This window comes from Brachionichthys hirsutus, chromosome 11 (genome assembly GCF_040956055.1).
Source record: "Brachionichthys hirsutus isolate HB-005 chromosome 11, CSIRO-AGI_Bhir_v1, whole genome shotgun sequence".
NCBI lineage: Eukaryota > Metazoa > Chordata > Actinopteri > Lophiiformes > Brachionichthyidae > Brachionichthys > Brachionichthys hirsutus.
The window spans coordinates 1763882-1789809 of NC_090907.1; the positions used below are offsets into that span (position 1 = coordinate 1763882).

The 25928-nt window shown below is 51.1% G+C and overlaps 5 protein-coding genes across 5 annotated transcripts in view; 2 read left to right on the plus strand and 3 right to left on the minus strand.

Moving 5' to 3' along the window:
* Positions 1-75: 75 nt before the first annotated feature.
* Positions 76-7643, minus strand: gmps (guanine monophosphate synthase). Its single transcript, XM_068745310.1, is given in 17 exon segments — positions 76-261; positions 264-294; positions 385-557; positions 949-1079; positions 1174-1289; positions 1896-2021; positions 2227-2342; positions 2433-2538; positions 2621-2794; positions 2980-3131; positions 3298-3463; positions 3912-4105; positions 4184-4287; positions 4392-4489; positions 4744-4858; positions 4967-5139; positions 7567-7643. Coding segments are annotated over 17 exon segments (2070 nt in total). The 5' UTR covers positions 7594-7643; the 3' UTR covers positions 76-193.
* Positions 7644-11527: 3884 nt separating this feature from the next.
* slc33a1 (solute carrier family 33 member 1) lies at positions 11528-14587 on the plus strand. Its single transcript, XM_068745555.1, has 8 exons — positions 11528-12060; positions 12143-12296; positions 12385-12580; positions 12693-12892; positions 12972-13156; positions 13232-13349; positions 13559-13774; positions 13863-14587. Exons 1-8 carry the CDS (start codon positions 11666-11668, stop codon positions 14028-14030), a joined length of 1632 nt encoding a protein of 543 aa, XP_068601656.1. The 5' UTR covers positions 11528-11665; the 3' UTR covers positions 14031-14587.
* A 65-nt stretch (positions 14588-14652) lies between these two features.
* rps6kb1b (ribosomal protein S6 kinase b, polypeptide 1b) lies at positions 14653-20140 on the minus strand. Its single transcript, XM_068745136.1, has 15 exons — positions 20019-20140; positions 18827-18870; positions 18627-18747; positions 18454-18522; positions 17461-17608; positions 17293-17350; positions 17100-17200; positions 16755-16845; positions 16571-16661; positions 16375-16482; positions 16227-16283; positions 16007-16084; positions 15775-15882; positions 15568-15680; positions 14653-15492 (listed from the first exon to the last, which is right to left on the minus strand). Exons 1-15 carry the CDS (start codon positions 20085-20087, stop codon positions 15252-15254), a joined length of 1497 nt encoding a protein of 498 aa, XP_068601237.1. The 5' UTR covers positions 20088-20140; the 3' UTR covers positions 14653-15251.
* A 676-nt stretch (positions 20141-20816) lies between these two features.
* tubd1 (tubulin, delta 1) lies at positions 20817-22773 on the plus strand. The gene is made up of 8 exons (XM_068745697.1): positions 20817-20979; positions 21054-21201; positions 21274-21490; positions 21564-21795; positions 21857-22021; positions 22107-22235; positions 22335-22518; positions 22650-22773. The coding sequence occupies exons 1-8, from the start codon at positions 20817-20819 to the stop codon at positions 22771-22773; spliced, it is 1362 nt and encodes a 453-aa protein (XP_068601798.1).
* Positions 22774-23516: 743 nt separating this feature from the next.
* vmp1 (vacuole membrane protein 1) overlaps positions 23517-25928 on the minus strand; it is a 6154-nt gene continuing 3742 nt past the window's right edge. Inside the window, exons 6-8 of the mRNA XM_068745699.1 lie at positions 25110-25276; positions 24848-24947; positions 23517-24452 (exon numbers count right to left, since the gene is read on the minus strand). Coding sequence (XP_068601800.1) covers positions 24312-24452; positions 24848-24947; positions 25110-25276 — 408 coding nt within the window. The 3' untranslated portion in view covers positions 23517-24311. The remainder of the gene's footprint in view (positions 24453-24847; positions 24948-25109; positions 25277-25928) is intronic.

Sequence of the window (25928 nt, forward strand, 5' to 3'; positions counted from 1 at the left end):
GGGGGGGGGGGGGGGGGGGGGGAGCAGAGTCGTGACGCCTTTGCATGTGCGCCCGTCACAGTACGGTCTGCCTTCCACGGGAATGTTAGAGAGAGGGGTGGGAGGTACCGGGAAAGAAGGGAGCGGGAATGAGGAGGAGGAAAGGAGGAGAGTTCACCAGCCCTCCGGGTTATCTGTCCTCCCGGCTCCTCTTTTATTCCCACTCCGTGGTGCCGGGCGGTTTGGAGGTCAGGTCGTACATGACTCTGGAGATTCCGGGATCTTCTTGATCTCGTTCACCATCTTCAGAACCACCTGGGCAAAAAAACACAGAAACAGAAAAGACTCAAGGCCGGAACAACTCGGGAGCCTCCGGGAATCCGGAATCTCCGATTCGCATCGTACCTCCTCCGGGATATGGTTGCCCGGCGTGGCGGCGATGCCGGTCATGAAATCGCTGGTGATGAAGGTGCGTACGACCACCGAGCGTCTGCAGGACGGCTGCTTTTGCAGTGGGTCGCGGTCAAAGTGCAGCGGCGCCAGGATGATCGGCATCTGGCTGATCTTCCCGGAGAAGCCTGGAACAGAGGGGGAGGAGCCAAAGACGGAAGACGCCAGCGGGAGTTCAGCTGAATGAACGAGCTCGTCCGGGATTTCCACGACAGACACGACAGGAAATGCACGCCGGTGTGGTTCGATGCTCGCACGGGGGACATTCACACGAGCAAAGCGAGTCGGTCGTGTGAAGATTCAGCACCAAAAGCGACACCTTCAGTTTAAAACTTCGTGGTCGATGCGTCAAATTCTGTGTTTAATCAACAGATTTTATCTCAAACGTACACCCAGAGAATCATCCCTGATGTAACACAATCCTTAAATTCACATATTATCACTTTAAATGAAAATACAGACGCCTCATAAATAACGTCGAAGTTGACGGGACGGTGGAAAACACACGCAGACACTTACCAGAGTCTCTGAGGATAGAGTGAGCTACAAAGTCAGCCTGTCTGAGCGTGCTCAGGACGCCCGTGGTCAAGAAGGTCGGGGTAATGTCTGTCGGCGGCTCTTTAACGTGGGACCCAAACACATACACAACTCTGGAAAGAGGACACACATGAATGAATGAATGAACGAATGAATGAATGAATGGGTGAGGCCCAACGGGCAGGCGGAGGGAGCAGCGTTCTTTACCTGTTGATGTTATGGCACATACGAGGGATGAGTCTGGACAGGAACATCAGAGACTCCCAGTGTGGACATTCTTTACTTGTGATGCCGCACACGTAACTATAGGAACGGCAATCACCCTGAAATAGACCAAGAAGAGAAAGAAGGAAACCAAGTGTTCCGTATTTAAACAAGTCTATAAATACACGTTTGCACAACCGTCTGGTTTCACTCCCCCGGCTATAAAACCCGTTTGTTTACCGTCTGTCCCACAATTTGAGCTCGAGTCAATGTAAAACTGTGGCTTCAAACAGGAAGCAGAGGGACACGCCTACAGACAGACAGCTTTTCCAGTGGAGCGCAGCAACGCTGAAGCTTCATAGAGATTATCTAGAGGCGCTTCATCCACCGGTTTGATTTGTTCCAAGTCTGACAGAGACGGAGACGCTTTGGGAGGGGGGCGCGTCTCCTGGTTTAACCCCTGAATGACAGCGAAAACACAGCCAGATTGAGACCGTTCCTTCCTTGCTCTCCGGACAGACACACGTTTGAATCTTTGGACCAAAGTAAACCATGAAAAGGTTCAAAGCAGCCTTCAAGAAGCTTCTTTTTCCGTGATATATCCTTTGATATTAAAATGTGTTCTGAGAGGCTTTGACAGAATCCTCACAGCCAATGAGAGCGAGGCCCGTCTGAATGTCTCCAGTCCTATCTCGGGTGTCATCGATGTGCAGCGGTGGAATTACCTGGACGCCGACGGTTTTGATGGGCAGCAGGAAGGCATTGAGTGAGTGAAGGCTGGTGATCTGCATGAGCTTCTCCTCCTCCTCGTCCGACATGCAGGACTTGACTCTCTGCAGCAGGGCGTGAGGCTGCAAAAGAGGCCGCGCTTTACCGACTGCACTTTCAGCCAAGTCGGTAAAATCCCTGCACGTGCTGTAATTGGCTGTTTTGACATCAGATTTGACACCGGTTTAACTTCAGAGCCTCGGAGCGATGCAAGGAGCGCCAACGCAACAAACGAAGCGACCCGTCAGACGGATGCTACGAACGGCAGGAAAGGCCGCTTGGTCCGACCTTTTTGACACTGGCAGAGAAGTCCGTGACGATTTTCAGGATGTTGTTCGTTTCGGCGAAGTCCTTGCAGATGAAAGGCTCCTCCGCACAAATCACTCTGATGGACAGCCCGGGACCTGAAGGTCAAAGAGGAGGGACGGCAGAAAGAACCTTTAACGTGCGATGCAGCGACAGACATCACTGCGGACGCGCGTCGATGCACTTGCCGGGGAAAGGGTGTCGGGAGACGATGTCCTCCGGCAGGCCCAGCTCTCTGCCCAGAGCGCGGACTTCATCTTTATGGAAATCCCTCAGAGGTTCGATCACTTTTCCCTGCAGGATCATTGGGACAGGCATGAAGCCGGGAAGGACGTGCCGTTTATGGGATCGGGATGTTTCGCTGGACGCGCCGTACCTCATCTCGGAGCTTGCGGATGAGCTCGGTGTCGTTGTGGTGCGTTTTGATGACCTCCGCCTTGCCGCTGGCAATGCGAGAGGCGCTCTCGATGAGATCGGGCCGCAGAGTTCCCTGCGCCAGGAAGACCTCTTCCGGCTTCAGATTCATCTCTCCGATCACTTCGTTGGCCACCTGTGAGGCAGCGCGTTTCAGACGAGGCGGGCGATAAAGTGGCCCACGTCAATTATTCAGCTGAACAGAAAGCAAGGCCAGGCGGCGATGCCTTGAGCAGGACGAAGACGTAAATAAAAACGCAACGGCAGGCGAAGACCCCGCTACACAGCCGCCTTCATGCTCGTCCATTAGAACCCGCCCACCTTGACAAACGTGTCCCCGATGATTTTCCGTTTCTCTTCCGGGTTTGTCGTCATGTTCAGCGTTTTGCTGATGCGTTTCCGTGGCGTCCGGTCCTCCTCGGAGATGGGGAGGGTCGTCGTTCCGTTGTAGAAGGTGTGAGCCGCATTCACCACTGGAGAGAAGTGCCGGGGCGAGAAAAAGGCAGAGGACGCCTTTTAAACCGACATTAAACAGATACAAGACCATTCACTTTATACATTTGGAACTGGAAATGGCATCATGTCACAGACGCCAACAGCTGCAGGTCTTTTGGGCCACGGGGGCCACCGTCCCCCCACCTTTGACTTTGATGCCCAGCTGCCTGAGGGCCTCCTCCACGCTCTGGCTCTCTTTCTTCCTCATGAAGCCGTTGTCGATGTGAACGGCGATCACCTGGTCCGGATTCAGAGCTTTGTTGAGGAGCGCTGTGCAAACCGTCGAGTCCACGCCACCGCTCAGCAGCACCTGAAGGAATCGGAAGAAAGAGCCGCACCGACCGTCACGTCTGTGCCGCCGTCACACGCACGCACGGATGTCATCATGTGCTAAAGGGTGGAGGACGGATCCGTCAGGCTGCCCATAAGGAAGTCTGGGTGATTGTCTTTGCGCTTTGAGCCTTTTTCCAGCACTCAATTATCGCCCCCACACTCCCCGGAGACGACGCCCAGTTTGAAGGCACGCAGGAGACGAAGCAGAGTTTCATTTGAGATTTTAATTGGTTCTGCTTAACTTCCCACTGCTGCTACTGTCACTACTTCCTGAGCAGCTCCCCGTCTGCCATACAGGGATCTTACTGTGCGTTGATAATTGTTTTCCCATTTACTGCCCCCCCCCCCCCCCCCCCCTTTTAAAAAGCCTGCTCTTAAAAACTGGTTTGGACTACGCCGGTGAAGCTTGGCGCCGTTTCACTCACCAGAACTTTAGACTTGTCTGCCTTTTCTCGGATCTCGTCGATGCAGGCCTGCTGGCGGTTCTGTACGGTGAAGCCGTTTGTGCATCCCGCGATCTCGAACAGGAAGTTACGCAGCATCTCCGTGCCTCTCTCCGTCAGGTCGACTTCCGGGTGGAACTGCGTCCCGTACAGCTTCTTTTGTTCGTTGGCGATACCTGTTGGGGAAAAAATAACGATGCGAGACACGGAAAGGCCCACGATCTCATTTTCACGCTACCCTGCACGATGCTCACCAGCGATGATGATCCCCGATTGGGCCACAACCTTAAAGCCATCCGCTACTTTATCCACACTGTCTCCATGCGTCAGCAGGACCAGCTCCTCCTTCTGAAGGCCTCTGGTAAGATGAACACGCAGCGAAGTCACGAGAAGACGTGCTGTGTGTGTGTGTGTGTGTGTGTGTGTGTGTGTGGGGCTGGAACGTTCCAAACACAACGTTACCTGAAGAGAGAGCAAGTGTTGTCCAATCCAATGCTGAACACTCCATCTTCTCTCACACTCTTTTTGTGGACCGTGCCACCAAAAACTTTATTCATCATCTGAAACACAAACGGTGCAACTTTACTGCGATTGGAGAAAAATGACAACGCTGCCTGCTGTTTGGGGGGAAGTCTGGGAGTAATGCTCTCGTCTCAAGGTGCCCTTGAGGAAGCTGGTCGAATCCCAGCGGGTCACCAGAGAGCTGAAACGCAGCGTGGCTCTGAAGGAGCAGCACAGGCGTGAAAATGTCTCCCGAACGCCCATAAAAGGTTCCGAGGCTTTAAACAGTGTTTGCACGCTCGTGCATACACACCTGCATCCCATAGCAGATGCCAAGGACAGGCTTTCCTATGGTGAATATGGCCGGGTCAAACCAGGGGGCATCCTCTGCATACACAGACGCTGGGCCTCCTGAAATGATGATTGCTCTAGCAGAGGAAAGAGAGGCAAGACAAGACGAATCGTAAATCACTCGTTTTTAAAGATCAGTGGAAAGACAACGCTGAAAGAGAACAAAAAGGAGACGCTCCGCTTACCTGTAACCTTGTTCTCGAATCGCAAAGGCCGGGGTCTCTAAGGGGAGGATCTCGGACCGGACGCACAGCTCTCGCACCCGCCTGTCAATCACCTTCCCGTACTGAGCCCCGGCATCCAGGATCGCCACCGCGCCCTCAAGTGACCCATTCTGCTCCGTGCTGCCGATCTCCAGCTGCAGACGCACGTTCAGAAACACACAAGCGTTCAGAAACACACAAACGGTCAGAAACACACAAACGGTCAGAAACACACAAACGGTCAGAAACACACAAGCGTTCAGAAACACACAAACGGTCAGAAACACACAAATGTTCAGAAACACACAAACGGTCAGAAACACACAAACGTTGAGAAACACACAAACGGTCAGAAACACACAAACGGTCAGAAACACACAAACGGTCAGAAACACACAAACGGTCAGAAACACACAAACGGTCAGAAACACACAAACGGTCAGAAACACACAAGCGTTCAGAAACACACAAACGGTCAGGAACACACAAACGGTCAGAAACACACAAACGGTCAGAAACACACAAACGTTCAGAAACACACAAACGGTCAGAAACACACAAACGGTCAGAAACACACAAGCGTTCAGAAACACACAAACGTTCAGAAACACACAAACGGTCAGAAACACACAAACGGTCAGAAACACACAAGCGGTCAGAAACACACAAACGTTCAGAAACACACAAACGTTCAGAAACACACAAACGTTCAGAAACACACAAACGTTCAGAAACACACAAACGGTCAGAAACACACAAGCGGTCAGAAACACACAAACGTTGAGAAACACACAAACGTTCAGAAACACACAAACGTTCAGAAACACACAAACGGTCAGAAACACACAAACGGTCAGAAACACACAAACGGTCAGAAACACACAAACGGTCAGAAACACACAAATGGTCAGAAACACACAAACGGTCAGAAACACACAAGCGGTCAGAAACACACAAACGGTCAGAAACACACAAGCGGTCAGAAACACACAAACGTTGAGAAACACACAAACGGTCAGAAACACACAAACGGTCAGAAACACACAAACGTTCAGAAACACACAAACGTTCAGAAACACACAAACGGTCAGAAACACACAAATGTTGAGAAACACACAAACGTTGAGAAACACACAAACGGTCAGAAACACACAAACGGTCAGAAACACACAAACGTTCAGAAACACACAAACGTTCAGAAACACACAAACGGTCAGAAACACACAAACGGTCAGAAACACACAAATGTTGAGAAACACACAAACGTTGAGAAACACACAAACGGTCAGAAACACACAAACGTTCAGAAACACACAAATGTTCAGAAACACACAAACGTTCACAAACACACAACCTCTACCGCTTGCTGTGCTGGACGAGCACACACAAATGTTGCTTTAAGGTGGTTTTGATGAGGAAACACGTGATCTCAGACGGTTTCGCAAGTGAAGATCAATCAATGAGATGTAATGTCATCCATTACAAGGGACATTTTTGAAATGCGCTGCCGACACGGAGCTCGAGTGGAATCACGTTTCGGTTCGGGAATCGTCCGAGCAGCAGCGGAAGTCAGATCTTTTGACAGGTCAACCAAACGTGACAGAAACTCGCAAAGTAAAACACGATCTCACGTGGATTTGAGAAACATTCGCTGAACGTACCTTTACCTCTGACGTCATCTTAAACGTGACACTAACAGCCGCACGGGATCATTACAGGAACGAGTTTCACAGCCAGACAACCAAACCAGGCGGTTTAAAAACCAGTCAGGCAACACACTGTCTCATACTAGCGAGTGACGCCGTTAGCAAACCTGCTATCTACGGCTATGCTACCCTAAAGTGAATGACAGCTGGCCTATTGGATAAACTAGTTTTCTACATCGAAATTACTTTCCAACATGAACGGCAGAGCAACCATAACGCGATACTGTCGCTTTGTACTTCCCGGCTTCCCTATGTAGCATGCTAGCTTACAGGCAGTATAAACAGTGGCTAGCATTCACTGTTAGCCTCTGAGCGGCACGTCCTGTATAAGAATTTACGATTCACGCTGTGAAAACTCCATGATCCCGCCCACTCTAAACGTGATTGGCCAGTTAATAGTCCTTCCCTTACCCCTAACCAATCATCAGCCCTTACACCCAAATATAACCGCCCAAGCGAACAAGTAATAGCCAATCAAAATGCAGAGTACGGTAGCTATTGCCTTCACCGTAGTAGATTTGGAGATTTAGCGTCCTCTGCGAGCGGCTGGCTAAATTAGCGGAGCTATGCTAAAACCCACGCGGTACCTGGGAGGCAAAGGGAGGGATTGGGAATCCTTTCTAAAAAAACAAAACAAAAGACAGTTACGTTCATTTGGGAAATACGAGGATGGATTTAGCCACAATGCTAAATCATTGCTACACGCTGACCGGCTAACTTAGCATCAACACGTTAATGTACTACCGCAACAGGCACACACTCCTCTGCTAGGGCTTCAGCGGAGCTGGTGGTAACGTTCCACGCTGTCCGGCTTCACCCCCGAGGTGCACGCAGGCCGGAATTAAACGGGGGGGGGACGGGGGGGGCTCCACTGACCTTGCTGTCCCCGTTGCACAGAGCCATAGACGGACTCCCGTGTTGCGGAATGAGCTCTCCCCTTCGCCTCGCTGTCCCGCAGAGAGATGGCGGCTGCGGTCTGTCTGAAGAGCAGCGAGGGTTGTGGGTTCGGAGGACCGTGCGCCTCTCCTCCTCCCTCTGAAGAATAACCTCCCACTGTGGGGAGAACAGACTACATGAAATGTGCCTGTGCTGAATGGGTGGAGCGCAAAGGTCAAATAAAGAAACGGCGATCCCACCACCGGGGATGGGCTTCGAACCCGTCCACGCAGAACTCAGCTGAACAGGGTGGGCTTTGGTTCAGTTTTTAATGGAGTTAAGGAGTGTAGCAGGGATTTCCCACGTGACAGTGGGACTGTACGGGGGGGGGGGAAACTGTGATATACAAAAATCAAAATAAATGGAGCCTATCCCACCAGTCTACGGGGGAGAGAGGCGGCGTACACCCTGGACAAGCCGCCAGCTCATTGCAGGGCAATCATTCACACACACACACCTACGGACTATTTAGTGCAACCAATTCACCTAAGATGCACGTTTTCGGAGGTGGGAGGAAGCCGGAGAACCCGGAGAGAACCCACGCAGACACGGAGGAGAGCATGCAAAACTCCTCACAGAAAGGCCCCAAGTTGGATTTGAACCTGTGACCTTCTCGCTGTGAGGCAACAGCGTTACCCACTGCCTTTAGCACCAGCGAGGTAGTTGCTTTGTTTCTGCATAGGTGAGGTATTTGTGTAATCCCGCTAACAGACAGAGAGAGAATCCAAGCCCGACAAAGACCCTGCCTCCTCCGTGGAGCGGAGAAATCTGGACTCTGGTGAAACTAACAGGATGTGTGGTTTTTTTTTTTTACCTTCGAAGTCAACGATTTCCTTTCAGAAAGTAAACGATGGAGAAATTGGAGTTGAGTTCAGTCGATGCCATTAAGCTATCGTCCCGATTCTCTTCGGTGGAGTGTGTTATTCCAGTAGAGACACACAGTTGATCACAATTGCCGTCCTTTCGCACACGTTTAAGGTCTATCCTCTTCTAACAATGAAAAACAAAATGCTGCATTTGTGAGTTTTGTATCTGTATCGAGCATCTTAGGGAGTAAGTCCATCACATGTTTGAGTTGATTCACCTCACCTGACTATGTGTGACTTTTGCACAAGGACACTGAAGAAATATATTGTTAGTTAGCAGCCTGAATAATAAAACAAGTCGTCATTAAAGCTGTGGGGATGGCAGGAGGACAGAGTGATGTGGGCAGAGATTTAGCGTAGCCCTGTAATGGATTTTTTATTACATTATCAATATTTATTAAGCTGCACAAAACTTTCCCCCTTTGCACAAATGTTCCTAATATTATAAATTACAACACACACCATGCATTCATTTTGAAAAGTCCTCGTTTGACTAGAGAGATCCTCGTGTAGCTGTGCTGTTCTCGTTATCGCGACACAAAAGGTCTTTCCATGCCCTCAGAAACCTTTACACACAGAATTCCATGAAGGTTCAAGAGCAATGCCCCAGCAAAGACACAAGTTAAATAGACACATGTCAAATTCCACTTCATGCCAAGCAAACGTTGAAAGTCTCAGTGAGCTTTAAGCCGTAGGAAGTTTCCGTCTGTTTCCCCGACAGATTTTAATGACACTTGGCAGAAGCATCGGGCACGTAGCAAGGTTCTTCCTCGTGTAGATCTGAATAAAGGGATCAGGGATTCTTCTTTCTCAAACTCAACCACTCGATGGATTTCACTGGAGCCTGGCAGGAAAATAAAGTGTAACATTTTCAGGACTTTTTTTTTTTTTTTTTTTTACAGCTGACTGATGCATTTTATGTTTGCAACTGAGGCCTCTCAGTGGTTCTATTATTACAGGCTAATCCAATATCCGAATATGCCTGTGTGTAGTCACATGGCACCTGGGATAATTGGCTGCACATGAACTCCCAGCAGCCACAAGGAAGAGCGCGCCGTTATTCATTACCTCTAAACGCAACATGGAGTTAGCTCATGACAAGTCTAAAAGGATCTTTTCATCGAGAGGCTTGGCTCCTGTTCAAGGGTTGTGGGTTGGCCAAAGAGATTTTAGGAGCATTAACTTCCTTCTTAATTTCATGCTGCATTTTTCTTTGTGCTTTCATTCGGATTGTCGGTCACAAACCAACACGAGGATGTCACAAGTCATCCGCACATGCCTCGTTGCTCTGATACTAGATTTCATGTAAATAATCACGCTTATTATCCAGGATTTACTCATGGTGTAGTCGGTTATTATCTTATTATCTGAAGGAGGCAAACGCATGATTCAGATCATTGTAGGTTGTATAGACTTTAGCATTGATACTGTGTGCTTTATTTCAGTCATGGATGGGTTTCCTGTCTCATCTCATCTGTTAGTCTATCCCTCACCATGGCAAACAGAAAGGGGCTCAGAGCTGATCCCTGGTGCACTCCCACCTCTACACTAAACTGCCCTGTCACTCCTACTGCACACTTCTCTGCTGTCGTCCAGCTGTCCTGCATGTCCTGAACTACTCTGACATACTTCTCTGCCTCTCCAGACTTCTTCATGCAGGACCGCAGTTCCTCTCTGGGCACCCTGTCATTAGCTTTCTCTAGATCTACAAAGACACAATGCAGCTCCTCCTGACCTTCCCTGTACTTCTCCATTGCGAGCCTCAACGCAAACATTGCAGAAGCATATCAGATCAATTTTTGAACCCGGTAACATTGACCTGGTCGTCTTTTTTAACAATTGTACTGAAACTTGCAACCTGGGGCTGCAGTCAATAATAATTATGTCCTAAATGATTACGAAATGTGTTGAGTATTAAATATTAACTTTATATAAATATATATGTACTACATAATATATTGAAATCACTTGGACTTACACGTTGTGAATTTATAATTTATTTTTGGTCGTATTACAGTAAAAGTATTGGTTTTATTCTAATAATCGGTTTGTGTTACTTAATATAAAGTGTCCGTCTAACGTTTATTAAAACTACGGCCTTATTCTGAAACGGAACTCTTACCAGTCAGGTTTGGACACGTCAGCTGTTAACGCCGGACACATTTAGGAGTCGAACACAGCACACTTCCTGGTTCGTCTGTGTTGATGTTCGCCGATGTGATATGTTAAAAGTCATAGGTAAAAAGCTGCGCTTCTTGTGTTTGTGATTTTTTAAAACAACAAACATCCCATTTTCAATATAATCAACGTAAAATGAAACGGACGTTACGTTGACTGTAATTCACGTCATTGTTATTTTTTGGATTGAGCATGATGTCCACCTCAGCAGGTATGTCACGTAACGTTCTTTGATCTCCTTCATGTGGGCGCTAACTAATCTACTGGGAAAAGTGTTTATTTTTAATGTACTTTCATCCTGTTTGTGTTATATGTGTATATTTTAGGCTAAGCTAACTCGATCATTTTAATTTGATATTTGCCAACTTGCTAAAACCAATAGTAGCATTTTGTGCTAGTGACAGAGAGTGGTGTCTCTATTAGCAGTCTTTCTTTTTGGATTTTCCGAGCAAAATTCACGATACTGAAATAAAGAAGAAATATTAGGGTTTCTATTTTTATTTATTTTTATTCTCCAGGATGTTGTATTGATGATGTGGAAGTTGGGCTACTGTGTAAAGTCTTCTTCATCACATCCCAAAGTTTATCAGAGGGATTGAGGTATGGACTGTGGGATCCGATTCTTCTGTGAAAGTGGCATCTGGAGCCTGATCTACTCTTTCACAAATCTGGCCTAGTGGATTGTGGCTTTGTCATCATGGAAGATGAAATCCTGTTCATTCCATATATTCAATTAATGAGGTGGTGACGCGTTTTGGAACTACGTGGATCGATCCACCAGATTTAAATATACTTTCATGGGGAGTCATCGTCTCCCATCTGCAGCTTCTGTAACATTCCTTTCAATATTTAGGACTCATCAATAGTTCACTGCTTCATCCGCTTCAGGAATGTACATTTAATGTCATCAGATCAGCTCGCTTTCACTAATTCCTGTTCGTATTTGTCTGCAGATTTAACAAGGGCACAGCAGGATTGATGCCCGCTGCTCCAACATGGAGCACTCAGATTTGGTCACATATAAGAACGGGCGGCAGAGGAAGATGGCGGGCACGTCTCTCCCCACCGACAGGGCAGAGATGAGCGCCTCTGACCCAGAAGCGGAAGACGAAGTGGAGGCTCTTATTCGAGGGTCGGACGCTGAGGACAGGAGGCCCAACGTCCGGCCCGGGATTCGGGGCGAGATGAGGAACGTGTCGCTCCTTCTCTTCCTTTATGTGCTACAAGGGATCCCTCTGGGACTCGGCGGTAGCATTCCTTTGATCTTACAGGGCAAGAACGTCAGCTACAAAGACCAAGCCTACTTCAGCTTCGTCTTCTGGCCGTTTAGCCTCAAGCTTCTGTGGGCGCCACTGGTGGACGCGCTTTACTTCAGCAGGTTCGGTCGAAGGTAAGAAGGACATTTTCTCATTGATGGATCGTGGGGACCCCCTCCCCCCCCCTCCATCTCCACCTCTCTTGTTCTTCTGCAGAAAGTCATGGCTGGTGCCGACACAGTACCTCCTGGGCTTCTTCATGCTCTACCTTTCCACGACCGTGGATTCACTGCTGCAGGGTGAGGGAGGACCAAACGTGGCAACGCTGACTGCAGTCTTCTTTATGCTTGCCTTCTTGGCAGCCACACAGGTAGCGATCAAAAAGTCGGCGATGCATAAATCAAGAAGGGGAAACGCGCAGCATGTTGTTCATGTTCTGCGCGCTCTGCTCTCGTAAGGACATCGCTGTGGATGGATGGGCCCTGACGATGTTATCCAGAGAGAATGTGGGCTACGCTTCCACGTGTAACACCGTGGGTCAGACTGCGGGCTACTTCCTGGGGAACGTGCTCTTCCTAGCTTTGGAGTCTGCAGATTTCTGCAACAAATACCTCAGGATGGAGCCCAAAGACACGGGCATCGTCACTTTGTCAGGTATCACCGGCCCCGAAGATGAGCGGGCGAGCAGAAACATCATTTCGGTGCTCGTGTGTGTGTGTGTGTGTGTGTGTGTGTGTGTGGAACAACGCTTTCTGTTCTTCTGCAGACTTCCTGTTCTTTTGGGGAATGGTGTTTCTCGTTTCCACGACGTTGATAGCCGTCATTAAACGGGAAAACGAGCCCGGCAGAGGACAGAGGACGGCCCACGAGGAGACGCAAGGAGTCATGGAGACGTACAAGCTGCTCTTCTCCATGATCAAGATGCCCACACTCTTCACCTTTTGCGGCCTGCTTCTCACTGCAAAAGTACTCGACCTGTACTTGACAGATATCGGCTGTTGTCTTTTCAAATATCCCGCCTCAGACCGACGCTCTCGTGTTTCAGATCGGCTTCTCCGCCGCCGATGCGGTGACGGGCCTGAAGCTGGTGGCGGCCGGCGTTCCCAAGGAGCAGCTGGCGTTGCTCGCCGTGCCGCTGGTGCCTTTACAGATCCTCCTGCCAGTGGTCATCAGTAAATACACAGCTGGGCCCAGACCTCTGGATGTTTTCTACATGGCCTTCCCTTTTAGGTTGTAGCGCCCCCCACAGAGCAACGAGCGCACCCACGCTGTGAACGAGGCGCTAACAGTTAGCTGTGCTTGCAGGTTGCTCATCGGGCTGGAGTACGCTCTGCTGGTGTGGTGGACTCCCGCTGTGAAACAGGAAGGAGGCTTTCCTGTGTACTACTTCGCCATCGTGCTACTTAGCTACATGCTACATCAGGTGCGGCCGCCTCTATTTGTTTATTTTCCTCCTCTTCTCGTTGTCGTTTCATCACGAGATTCACTTTGGTTTCTGATCGTAAATACCAGCAAAAACATTCAACGTCCGTGTTTTTCCGCGCCCATTGCTAGCTAGCGATCTCAATCTACCGCCACCAACGTGGTCTATCCAAGTTGTCATGGTTACAAGCGTCTCCGTGCTGCGCGCAGGTGGCCGTGTACAGCATGTACGTGGCCCTCATGGCCTTCCACGCCAAAGTGAGCGACCCGCTCATCGGCGGGACCTACATGACGCTGCTGAACACGGTCACGAACCTGGGGGGGAACTGGCCCGCCACCTTGGCTCTGTGGATGGTGGACCCGCTGACCTTCCAGGAGTGTCGGGGGGCTGTCGGCCAGAGCTGTGGCTCTGCGGCGCAGGCGCAGGTAAGGGAGCAGTGAAGTGGGGGGGGGGGGGGGGGTCTGCACCTATTATGTCACCTCACGCTCACAGGTCTTCGGTTTCCGCCTGCAGATGTGCGTGAAGGAGGGCGGCTCGTGCGTGACCACGCTGGACGGCTACTACGTGGAGTCGTTGGTGTGTGTTCTGCTGGGCTTAGCTTGGTGGGTTTGGTTCGGGAAGAGGATGAAGCAGCTGCAGGATCAGAGCCCGAACGCCTGGAGGTGCAGAGTGGATGACTGATGACTGAGCGGTCACTCTCATCGCTTCCCTTTGGTTCCGACCCCCTTTTTTGGACCAGCTCCACTCGCTTCCTTCGGAAAAGCCCAAATTAGATTTTTTTAGCAAACACAGCCCTTCGGACTCGGCCTTGTTTTCCCTTCCCGGCCAATCAAAAATATCCCCGTTATCTCCAGTATTCCTGACCCTTTCAGGTCTGATATTGTTTGAGCTGCGGTTAAATGACTAACCAGGGAATATTAATGCAAGTTGATTTAAACGTTTTCACCTCTTAGTCCATGTGCTGTAGTTCAGTCGACACAAAACAAAACCCTCATTATTTAATTTGATTACTTTCATTTGGCTGGTTGCACGTCCCTCATGTAGATTGTGTTTTGCATTCAGCCTCCTAGAGAATGTTATTTAAGACTTTTAGCTTCTAGAGTTGGAATGCTGCCAGGCCAGTTCTTAAGGATAATGTTGCTGGTTGTCTGTGCAACCTAAAGTTTGGACAAAAAGTATTTTACTCTTTGAAGCCGTGAAGAATTGGATATTTAGACTCAGACATGTCGGCTTTATTGCCTGTATATCTATAATAAATCTTTTCTTTTTATTGCTGCAGTTGTATTTGAATTTTCCAGACATCCCAGTTTAGACTGGGATGTCCACAAATTCCACAAATCCACAAAATCAACATAAAAAGCCAACTTGTTTCGTTTTATTTATTTCTGCTGATTCATAATCGATGCTTAGTAACAGTCGATGCATCCGTTGAGACATCAGGCTGCACTCATCCAAACAAGAACCTCCATCTGCCCCCCCACAATAATCAAATTCATACAACGTCTTTGTGAGCCAGGAAGCGTTTATGTTCTAGACAAACAGAGCAACCCTCAATGTAAATTCCTCGCTGGCGTTGGTTCAAATAGCACGACGTACTTTGGACGCCAGGCCGACTGCGTCTCGGATCGCTGGCGGACGCCAGAGCGACACGTTATTGCCTCTGAATTTTTGACTGCAGGTCCTCAACACTGTTGCTAGTCCAGTTCAGAAACGGAGGGTCGGCGGCTCTTCGCTGCGGCGCTCTGGCGTCCCGGACCCGGTCCAGGCTGTGACGGCGTACGCAGCGTGTGTGGATGTGCAATTTTGGATTTGAATTGTCTCCAGCATCCATATTTAAAAATAAAAAAAAATACCAACAAAGAAAAAGCCAAGAAACAAACTCTCCTAAAGAGGCGCAGCGGGTCATAGGTTCATACGTAGATGCTCCGGCCTCTTGGCCACGACGGGATAGGTCTGCTGCTTCATCTGGGCCAGGTTGAGCCCGGCGGGCTGGCGGATGGGGAGGGGGGCCGAGGCCTCGGAGCTTGTCGTGACGTCCATCAGCTCCATGGCCGGGTCTTGAGGCGACTGAAGGACGCTCGGTCCGCCGCTGTGGAGGAGGGGGCTCCGAGCCCAGCACTCGCCCCCTGAAAACTTGACTGGGCTGCAGAGTAAGGCGTTACAGAGGAGGCGTTACATCTCGCGGTTCGGTCCCAAAAGCTGGTTTTGGAGGGCATACCTGAGGGGCGTTCTTGGGCTGCCCACGATCCGGCGAGGCGAGCGGACCTTCGGCTCAAACGAGAACTTCTCTTTGATATTTTCCAGAACCGACGGAGCCACGTACGTGAAACCCTACGAGAGCAAACGCGTCAGAGAGAACACAGTCCAGCGGAGAAAACAACAACGAGAACTGGTTAATAAGAAAAGAGACGGTCAAAGGGGTCACCAGGAAGGCTTGGTTGGCGCTCTCGCTGAGGGTCGAGTCGTCCGGGCTGTCCACCGGAGTCTGACTCGTGAACTTGGAGTCGAACTGGCTCACGTCTTCGGCCGATTGCTGCAGAGACGGAAAACGGGTCAGTCTGAAGCTCCAGAATGAGACGGCCCGAATACGGGCGGGTTCGGCGTTACTGGATGATGATGCAACCCCCCCACCCCCCCAACGTTCTCGCGATGCTCACCAGGAAAGGCTTGAAGGGAGGCTCCACCTTCCGAGCCAGCAGATCTTCCCAGTTGATGTGTCGGAAAAAGGAATGAGCCTGAGGGAGAGGGAACGTAAGCGGGAAGCAGCTTCCTGGCGAATGCAGACTCTTTGTTCTAAGGCGCCTCCTGTTAGCATCGTGGTCGGTGCTCAGCCGCCCCCCCCCCTCCCCCCCGTGCGTTGCCTCCGGACATTCTCACCTGCACTTCCGCGGCGTCTCCCGCTCCCAGCCGTGACGAGGCGTTCCTCTTCAGCAGCTGTGCGGATCAGCGGTCCAAACGTCAGGAGAATTCACGTTTCACATGGAGCAGCTCATTTCGGGGGGGGGGGGGGGGGGAACAAACGTACCCGCTTCAGGAGATCTCTGGCTTCCTGCGTGAGGTAGGGCGGCAGGCTGAGCTTACACTTCAGGATCTTGTCGATGGTCTTTTTCCGGTTTTCGCCGGTGAACGGCGGCTGCGAGGAGGAGGGGGGGGGTTACTGAAATATTCGACATCGTGAACGCCACGCTTTCAACGGCGAATCGACGCGCTTGAAAACTGACCGCGCCCGTGAGCATGTCGTACATCAGCGCGCCCAGACTCCACCAGTCCACCGCCCTGTTGTGTCCGCTTCTCATCAGGATCTCGGGGGCCCTGCGGCACATTTCATACGCTAATGAGACGAGAGGACGCTCGGGCAGATGCAGGGCGAACGGGGGACGGGGTGGGGGGGTGGGGGTGGCCTACATGTATTCGATGGTGCCGCAGAAGGTGTGGGTGACGGTGCCGTCGTGGATCGACTCCTTGCACAGCCCGAAGTCTGTCAGCTTCACGTGGCCTGAAGGGAAAGAACAAACATTCAGATCAACAAGAACAATAACGTCTTTATTGATTTGAATAGTTCGGACACGGAGGACTTATTGTTTTATTTGGGGGGGGGGGGGGCATTAAAGCTGCAGTGGGTAGATTTTCCCCAACTGCCACTTTGTGCTCTCAGAGTCCAACAGCGCCATCTAGTGGTCCTAATGCCATTTGCAAGACTAGAAATGTCCTCGTTTTTGCGGAAAGGCCTGCGCTTGTACGTGCACACACCTTGGCTGTTGAGCATGATGTTCTCGGGCTTCAGGTCTCTGTAGATGATGCCCTTCTGGTGCAGGTGGCCCATCGCCATGGAGATCTCAGCCAGGTAGAAACTAAGAGAGGAAACATCAATCAGGAAAACTTCTACAAGAGGAACTCGCTCATACGCGTCGGGACATCGCCATTTAACAGGAACATCTCTCACCAGGCCGTGTCCTCCATGAAGATGCCCTCTCTCTCCAGCTGCATGAAGAGTTCCCCTCCTGCACAGACAGCATGCGTGACACACACACACACACACACACACACGCACACGCGACCCAACATTCTAGATCGGGTTTCCCGCAGGGCGCGCGGATCATCTTGAACTGACCGCTCAGGTACTCCAGGATGAGATACAGCTTCCCCCCCGTCTGGAAGGCGTAGATGAGGTCGACGATGAAGGGATGCTTCACTTCCTCCAGGATGTTCCTCTCCGCCTTGGTGTGGGCCGTGTCCTTGGCGTTCCGTACGATCATAGCCTGCCGCCGCCCACCCCGGAGAGGGATATCAGCGTTACTCGAGACACAGAACCACCGCCGACAGCTCCGTCGTAACGCATCAAACGCCTTCTCTTCTGTTGCTCCGTGTCTGTCAGAGAGCTGGACGCGTCAGCAGCGACGTCTGAGGCTCCAGCATCAGCGGTTCTGATGCTGGAGCCTTTTTATTTCCCTCATACCAGCCGGTCCGGCGTTTACGGAGCGTCTCAGAGGAGGACTGCACTGCGAAGGGGGTCTTTGAGAATTTTGGGTTATGTATTCAGAGATGCTTCTCAAAGACGGGCCGTCCCGGCCTGCAGGTCGTCGATTTGAAATCTGGCAGCGTGTCACCGGGGGGGGGGGGGGGGGGGGTCAGCGCTAACGGGCTGAGGCAGAGAGTTTCAGGTGCCAGGGCTGCTGCAGCACAGCGCAGATGGCAAGATCCCAGCCAGCAGTGAAACCGTACCCCCCCCCGCCCCCCCTGCAGGTCAGACCGAAGCACCGCAACGCTTTTTGGTAAAGCAGGCATAGTCACAGGCTGCTGCGTGTCCCTCTAATTAAACCGATTTACACACGATCAGGTTTCAGCATTGATGAGGGAAATGTGCAGCTTAAAAAAAAAGACACAAACACAACTAGACACAGAAACGTGCAACGAGAAGCACAGACGCCAACGGATCCGCTTTCAGACCAAAGTTAGCACAACGAAAAAGAATTAAACGCCTCAAGGTAACAATTAGTGTGGCGTGCACGCGTCGCCACGCTGGCCATGTCTTCATAAACTCGTTTCTCTTCCTTCACACTTCTCCTGCAGTTGCTGTACGTTTAATAGAAAATGTAAAAATTACCTTTTTCAAAACCTTCATGGCAAATATTTTGCCCGCTGCAGCACCAACAACTTTTCGAACTTGAAAAACCTGCAGAAGGAAAACACGTTTATGCTTAAAATCAAACGAGAGGAAAGCTGAAAATAACCAACGTGCGTATTTGCCGGCGCGCCGAAGCCGAATTTCCGCCGCACCTTTCCGTAACCACCTTTCCCGAGAACCCTCAGCAGCTCGAAGCACTCCGGCCTGATGTTCTCCGTCCCCTGATTGACGTAGTCTTCCGATATCTCGATCTTCTCACAGTCGTCCATGTTGCTGCGGACGCGACATAGAAGGCAGTGAGCGCTCGCTCGTTTTAGCGGATTCAACACAAGCGGACGAACCGAGGACTCACAACTCGAAGCCGCTGCACTGGTCATTGAAATCATGAAACTGAGCCTGGAAGGGAAGCAGAAAAAAATCATCATCATCATCATCATGTACCGGAGAAAAGCGAAAGCCACTCTGGTGCGGATTTAAGACAATATTAATTTTTATATTAAATTGGTGTTTTATCCTCATAAGGACTTCCTCTATTCCTTGTTTTCAATGGGTTAAAACACTTTATTTCTGTATTAACATACCTGATAGTAAAACAATGATAATATCTGACATGCTTATTGACTAGTGAAAGGCTTAATCTATCGTCCTGCATTTAAATCTGAACAACATACCGATAGTTCTAAATTAAAAGCTACTTTTGATAACTTTTTAATATTAATTGTTCGATTCATATTTCAAACAAAGCATGAAACATAAAGACCTTCCATAATCTCTGTAAATAAGGAAACAATAATGAATTGAATATCATTCCACAGACAGAACGCACATCAGAGAAATCATTGTTACATTTATTGGCTCCATCTCAAGTCAAACCACAAAATATTTGTCCGCTTAAATTGTTCTCGGGAAAATATTTTTTTTATTACTTCTTTTGAAACTGACATGAATAATATAATCAAACCACACACGAAACAAGGACATAAATGTTCTCATAAAGACTTTAAAGGCTCAGTGAACAGTAATGAGCGTCTATTATTTAGCACTTTGATAGCAGGCGATGATTTGTTGTGATCAGTCACGTGATATACGTGCGTAAACAGCAACACGTCGTTCGTAGCGACGCTGGTTCCGAGCAGGCAGCAGCTTTAGCTGCACACAGAGAGCCGCTCTAACAATAAACTGTTGCACACTGAGCCGCATTTATCCCCGCAGCACCTTCGGCCGAGCGAGGCTTCGCTCGCACAACTCCCGCCGTGACAGCGGCGGTCTTCACCGTGGCAGCGTCGGCCACACTTCACCACGAAGCTGTTGGGTGTTTAGTCCCAAAAGGGAAAGTGACAGCTCCGTCGCGGGACGCCTTCGCGCTGGCAGCGGCGAGCTAGCATTAGCCGGTGCTTTGACAAGGCCTGGGAAGCTGAAGGCGCAAAAGGCCCGCGGTGGCCGGCAAGCTAACAAGCTAACAGGCTAACGGCTAGCTGCCGAGCACGGAGAGTTTCCGCCGTGACAACTATCGCGATTACGTTCAACGTCATGGGTTCGAGTACCTCGTCAGCCTCATCGTCGGAGACATTTTCCTCCGGCTGGTCCAGATCAATGTCAAACACTCCAGCCATGGCAGCGCGTCGCTCGAATCGCTCTGTCACAGACCGCAAGAATAGCAGCAGGCGTCCCCCAACCTCATGGACAAGCATACGCCGCCGCCATAACCGGCTACTACACTGCGCATGCGCATTGCGACGCTCGACAGAAGGGGCGGTAACCTGGGAGGGTTGGTCTGTATTTGTCTTAATACGTCACCGGCTAGCGCAGATCACGTTTCAAATATTCTATTGTTATTCGGAAGAACATTTCACAGTATGAGACACATTATAAACAAGACAAATGCCACAACAAACGGATATATATATATATTATATATATATTTAAAAAAAGACCGAGATCCAAAATACCGATTTTTTTACTACTGAGCTCTGTAATAAAAATAAAAATAAAAAATAGATAGAAAAGCACTCAGAGAGCGCAAACATCGATCAATAATCAACCGAGATATTGAGGAAAGTGATCCAGAATTTCTTTTGGATCAATACCAAAAAGGTAATCATCTGCTCTTCCTGGTAACATTCCAAACATTTCCTGATAATGACACTTACTCTGTTGTGAATGGAGTTTTATTTTGAAGGTCGGAACCGTCCCTTCCGGTTTACGGCGGCGGAAGCAGACAATGAGCGCGCCGCGTTCAAAAACAACCAAACGAGCTCGGACACATGAACTCTGTTCCTCGCAGCCCCGCCGGGCCTCTTACCGTGACCGGAACGCCGTGTTCGGACCTTCACCGGTGAACGATGTCGGTCGTGACGGTCCAGCTCGGTCAGTGCGGTAACCAGGTGGGTCAGGAGCTGTTCGACGTCATCTGCCGCGACGCCCTGGAGGGACGGAGCTCCGCGTACGGCTCCGCGTACGGCGCCGCCAGCTGCGAGCGGTTCTTCCGGCGGACCGGACGCGGAGGTAAGACGCCCTGTCCGCGGGGAAGAAGCTCGCCATGACGCTCACCCGCCGGTTGGCTCGTTTCGTTGCTCCAGAACTCGTCGCCAGGGCGGTGCTGGTCGACATGGAGCCCAAAGTGATCAACCAGAGCGTCGCCAGGGCCGCCAGGTCGGGCAGGTGGAGGTACGGGGAAGCGGCGCACTTCAGCCAGAAGCAGGGTTCCGGAAACAACTGGGCTAATGGGTAAGGCTAGCAATAGCGCCCCCTCCTGGTGAATCCGGGAACCCCAGGTCCACTCCCTTGATCTGTCGCCAGGTTCTGTGTCCACGGGCCGAACCACAGAGACGTGGTGGAGGAGCTGGTGAGGCGAGAGGTGGAGGCCTGCGATAGGCTGGCCGGCCTCATGGCCATGATGAGCGTCGCCGGGGGAACGGGCTCCGGGGTCGGCACCTACGTGACCCAGCGTCTCCGAGACGCCTACCCCAAGTCCTTCATCCTCAACCACCTCACCTGGCCGTACGGCACCGGAGAGGTGAGGCGTCCGGGTGGGCGGGGCTTTAACCTTAACCCCCGCCTCCTCCTCCTCCTCCTCCTCCTCCTTCCAGGTGATCGTCCAGAATTACAACTCGGTCCTGACGCTGGCTCATCTCTACCGGCTGTCGGACGCCATCTTGGTGCACGAGAACGACACCGTGCACAGGATCTGCAGTAAGCTGCTGAACATCAAAGACATCTCCTTCGGGGACGTCAACGGAGTCATCGCTCACCAGCTGGGCGGCGTCCTGCAGCCGGCGCTCGCCGCCGGTGCCGGCGGCGCCCACAGCAGAGACCCCCTGGGTACGCGGCAGGTCTCCTCCGTTGCCAGGTAACCGTGACGTGACTCCTCGCTGCCTCTCAGGTGACTTGGTGAGCGCCCTCGCCTGCCACCCGGAGTACAAGCTGCTCAGCGTGTCCACCATCCCCCAGATGTCCAGCGCCGCCCTGCAGTACAGCGCCTTCAGCTGGCCGGGCCTGCTCAAACACCTGCGCCAGATGCTCGTCTGCAACAGCAAGATGGAGGAAGGCACGTCCGTCCGCGGCGGGCGCGGCGGGGTCGGGATCACGGAGCGCTTCTCTTCTGACGGTCCCTGCTGTCGGTTCTGCCTCAGGTATCGACTGGCAGGTGCGTCCTCCTTCCGGCTCGGGGCGGACCGGGAGCCTGACGGGACCCGGGTTCAACACCTCGCTGGCCAGCCTGCTCGTACTGAGGGGGAGGGACGTGTTCGGCGCAGAGACAGGTCAGAAGGTCGGAGACGGGTCGGTTCGTGGTCCAAGTCCAAATTCTAGAGGCAGCGTTTTGTATTACGATTCACGTCCCCGTCCCCCCCCGTCCACAGGTGGGTTCTTGGACCCCGCCCTCTACGCCTCCTGGCTCCCGTCGGCAGACGCCTTCAGCTCATGGAAATCTCCGGTGCCTTTCAATAAACACGAGAAATCTGCCACGCTGGTCAGTAACAGCCAGGCTCTATTCAGACCTCTGGACGACATGGTGGGGAAAGCCTGGAACATGTTTGCGTCCAGGTGAGTCAGGACCACGCCTTGAAGCATCACCTTCAAGAAACGAGTTGGGCATTTGTGTTGCGTCGTTTTAAGTCCAGATGCAGCGTCCGTGCCGCGCTTCATGCTTCCTTCTCCGTGTTTCCCCGTTTCAGGGCCTACGTCCATCAGTACGTTAAATTTGGGGTCTCTGAGGAGGACTTCCTGGACAGTTTCACGTCTCTTGAGCAAATCATTTCCAGCTACGGTCAGCTGGGCCCGGCGTGGGACAAGCTGTGAAGCGCCGCTGACGTTAGACTCCGAGGAGGAAACCGTTCAGATGTCGTCTTATTGTAGATAAGATGAGATGCCTTCCCAGCGCATGAAGCGGGGAGCCCGGCGCCATTTCTGTCCGGGACATAACTTAGATGTATTTATATTTATATCCTGTTCACCATTTGATTTGGTTCTTTTGAATGTTTCGTGTTTGTCTGGAGATTTTAAACTGATCTGGATCTGCATCTTTCCTGACTGACGTTTATTTCTGACTAGCAGCCTGTGTTCAGGAGACAGTTTTATCTGCCGAGGAAGAGGATGTGTGAGATGAAGCCGCTTCTCGTGGGACGGCAGCAGCACAAAGAAATGAAACGGAGGCGTCGGTTCATGTTGATCAATTTATTGTTGACTTTACACCGCGGCGGCCGCAGGCCTGGACTGATCAGCATACGGCGCGTCGCTGCAGACCTACGCCTTCAGCCAGCTTACAGACTGCTGTTGCCGTGACGATTTAACAGCCAACACCAGTCTGATAAGCTAGCCGACGAGGAGGAAGAGTTGTTTGAAGGCGATCCGATGGAATCCACCCGGCGGGATTCAGGTTGGGCTCGTCCCAATCGTGGATCGACGTGAAATCATGAAACCCAAAACCGGATGGTGGAGGAATCGTCTAGCGAGAGAGACGAGCGCCGTGCCGTTCACTCACCTGAAAGACGATCGCTTCTGAAAGAATGTTTAACAGCAGCTCAGAAACATGACGAGATCGATCGAGGTGAATATTTAAATCTGGACCTACGAGATTGAAAGAAATGACAGACTCAGCCTCGCATCCATGCGCCATGATTTACGCGTTTATGATCTGAACCTGAATGCAACGTAGATGCACAGAGTAGAAATGAAGCTAGGCGTACGTTTACGTCACAAATGGTTTCACCTTTTTGTTCGTTTTGGTTCAAGCCGTCCACACGGATCGGTAGAATAGGAATACATCCGGTATTTACACAACGTATAGACCAACACCGCATTGATTCAGGTCGATATTGCTCCTCCCCCCGCCACACACTCCATTATAAATGGACGATTCCAGAAACAGAAAGGACATGGTCTGTAAAACGGGACGAAGACACGACTAAATCAAACCCCTGGAAAAGAAAGACCAAACTACCGTTAAGCAGACGACACGCTGTACAAACGGAAACGCGTCGAGATCCAGACGTACATAATCGTTACACACATTAAATAAAAATCAAGTCTGAGTTAAGATTTATAGTCAGAGGAAGTCGGGCCTTCCCGTCTTGCATAAGGCAGAGCATCTGATGGACGCCGCCGCCAGAGTGCTGCTTAAACGTCTGAGGTTAAACTTGAACATTAAGTAACACGAGTTCAGCCTAAACACCGAGAGCGAGATGAGGGAGAACCACCGGCAGTTCCTTTCTTTAGTTTAACCTCTGACAATGGACGGCGGGGGGGGGGGGGAGGTTTGTCAGTGCCGAGTGGTGGTGGACGCCCCCCCCCCCCCCCACCTCAGCAGCAGCAGACAGTCCCTCCAGTGTTCCGACTCATCACTCGGTTTTCTCCGAGTGCCTCCGCTGCTGCAGCCGCTTGGCGTAGCTCTGAGCCGCGGAGTTGACGATGGAGACGACGAAGTAGGCGACCATCAGCAGCACCACCTTCTCAAACACCCACGACAGCCAGTTCTCATCCTGCAACACCCAAAGCAAGGCCCGTCAGCTCACGCAGCCCCACCGGGGGAAGGATCACGCAACAGGAAGGACACGGCCGGGAGAGGAAGTTCGGATTGGTCTCAATCCGAGGTCAACTTCAAAGCTCTGATAAAAGCTCGTAGCGGATACATTCAGCAGCGTCGGCATATATCTGTTGATAAATGAGCAACCGCAGCGCACAAGTGTAAAAAAAATACTTCATGGTAGGAAAAAAGAACAATATAAGAGTTAAATTTATCGCCAGAGAGCCCCGAGGATTCTAATTTCGCATCAGCTCGGATCCAACAGAATCTTCAGAATCTTCTCCTTCAGCGTTTTCTGGGCCTGAAATGTTTCCCCGAGTCTTAGAGAATGGAAGGAAGAAGTGCTCTTACCGCCGGCGCGCTCCCCCCAGCGTGATGCAGCTTGTTCCGCTGAGCGTCCAGGTACTGGCTGAAGGGCTTCTGGAGCAACGGGCCCACGTTGGGCACAGAGCTGGTACCGCCATGCACCCAGAGAAAAGACAGAGAACAGAGACTCACTCACCCTTCAGGAAGTCAAACCTCGTTCCCTGCGTCCCCCCCCAGCAGCTGCTGGAGGCCCCCCGTCCCCCGTCCCTAAATGAAGGCCCTACGTTGGAGCTTCCTCCTCCTCTACCTGGAGCTGCGAGCAGGAGCAGGCAGCAGAGAGGAATGAAGCAGCAGCTCCTCAGCCCTCCTTTTATACTCTCTGTAGGAGCTCGAGTCAGCCCCTTCAATCAGGAAGTGAGTCGCCATGATGTCATCACCTTTACCACCATTGCTGCTTTCTGGGTGGAAGGATATCTAATCAGGGCGTGATCATGTCCTTATTAGGCAATGAGGTCCAGCTCACCAGGGGAGGGGGGAGGGGGGGGGGGGGTCATAAAGGTTGGTGTTTTAGCAACTCAACTAATGAAGTTTCACCATTTGATCATTACAGTGACGAGAAAAACACAAACGCAGGCTGTGCATGAATAAATTAAAGTCCGTCTCTGACTTAAATATGAAGTCGAGAATTCAAAAAGTCCAAGAAGAAAAGTCCTGAGACCGAGATTCACTGAACAAACACCGAAAGGGAAGTGCTGATTTCAAAGGAACCAAAGATTTGAGTCACTCTTTTTATCTCCCAAGCGTAAAACGTGCAAGCTCGGAAGAATAGACACAAAACAAGCGGCAGAAAACCTGCTGCGTCAGCACCGAGTCACCGAGACGCACCCGAGTCTCACGGGAAAGGACGGAGACTCCCAGACAGCGTTTACCGCGTGGACGTTACACACACACGGGACCGTTCAACAGGCAGTAAGAAAACAAGCAGCGCCTCCGGACATCGCAAATCTAAAAACCTTTACGGTCTGATTCCCGTAAATCATTTTACCATCTCAGCCCAATAATCGGGATGCGACCAGCGACCAGCGACCCCTACGAGGTAACTCGTGCCAGACTTCGCAACAGGAAC

Coding starts and splice junctions, on each gene's coding strand:
- rps6kb1b (XM_068745136.1), bottom strand. CDS start 20,087: ATGGCTGGAGTGTTTGACATTGATCTGGACCAGCCGGAGGAAAATGTC. Junction 16,662..16,754: donor TGCGGCACCATCGAATACAT/GTAGGCCACCCC, acceptor AATGTGCCGCAG/GGCCCCCGAGATCCTGATGA. Junction 16,483..16,570: donor ACGACATGCTCACGGGCGCG/GTCAGTTTTCAA, acceptor TCCTCCTCGCAG/CCGCCGTTCACCGGCGAAAA.
- slc33a1 (XM_068745555.1), top strand. CDS start 11,666: ATGGAGCACTCAGATTTGGTCACATATAAGAACGGGCGGCAGAGGAAG. Junction 12,061..12,142: donor TTCAGCAGGTTCGGTCGAAG/GTAAGAAGGACA, acceptor GTTCTTCTGCAG/AAAGTCATGGCTGGTGCCGA. Junction 13,775..13,862: donor GCTCTGCGGCGCAGGCGCAG/GTAAGGGAGCAG, acceptor TTCCGCCTGCAG/ATGTGCGTGAAGGAGGGCGG.
- tubd1 (XM_068745697.1), top strand. CDS start 20,817: ATGTCGGTCGTGACGGTCCAGCTCGGTCAGTGCGGTAACCAGGTGGGT. Junction 21,202..21,273: donor GGAAACAACTGGGCTAATGG/GTAAGGCTAGCA, acceptor ATCTGTCGCCAG/GTTCTGTGTCCACGGGCCGA. Junction 22,519..22,649: donor TGGAACATGTTTGCGTCCAG/GTGAGTCAGGAC, acceptor TCCCCGTTTCAG/GGCCTACGTCCATCAGTACG.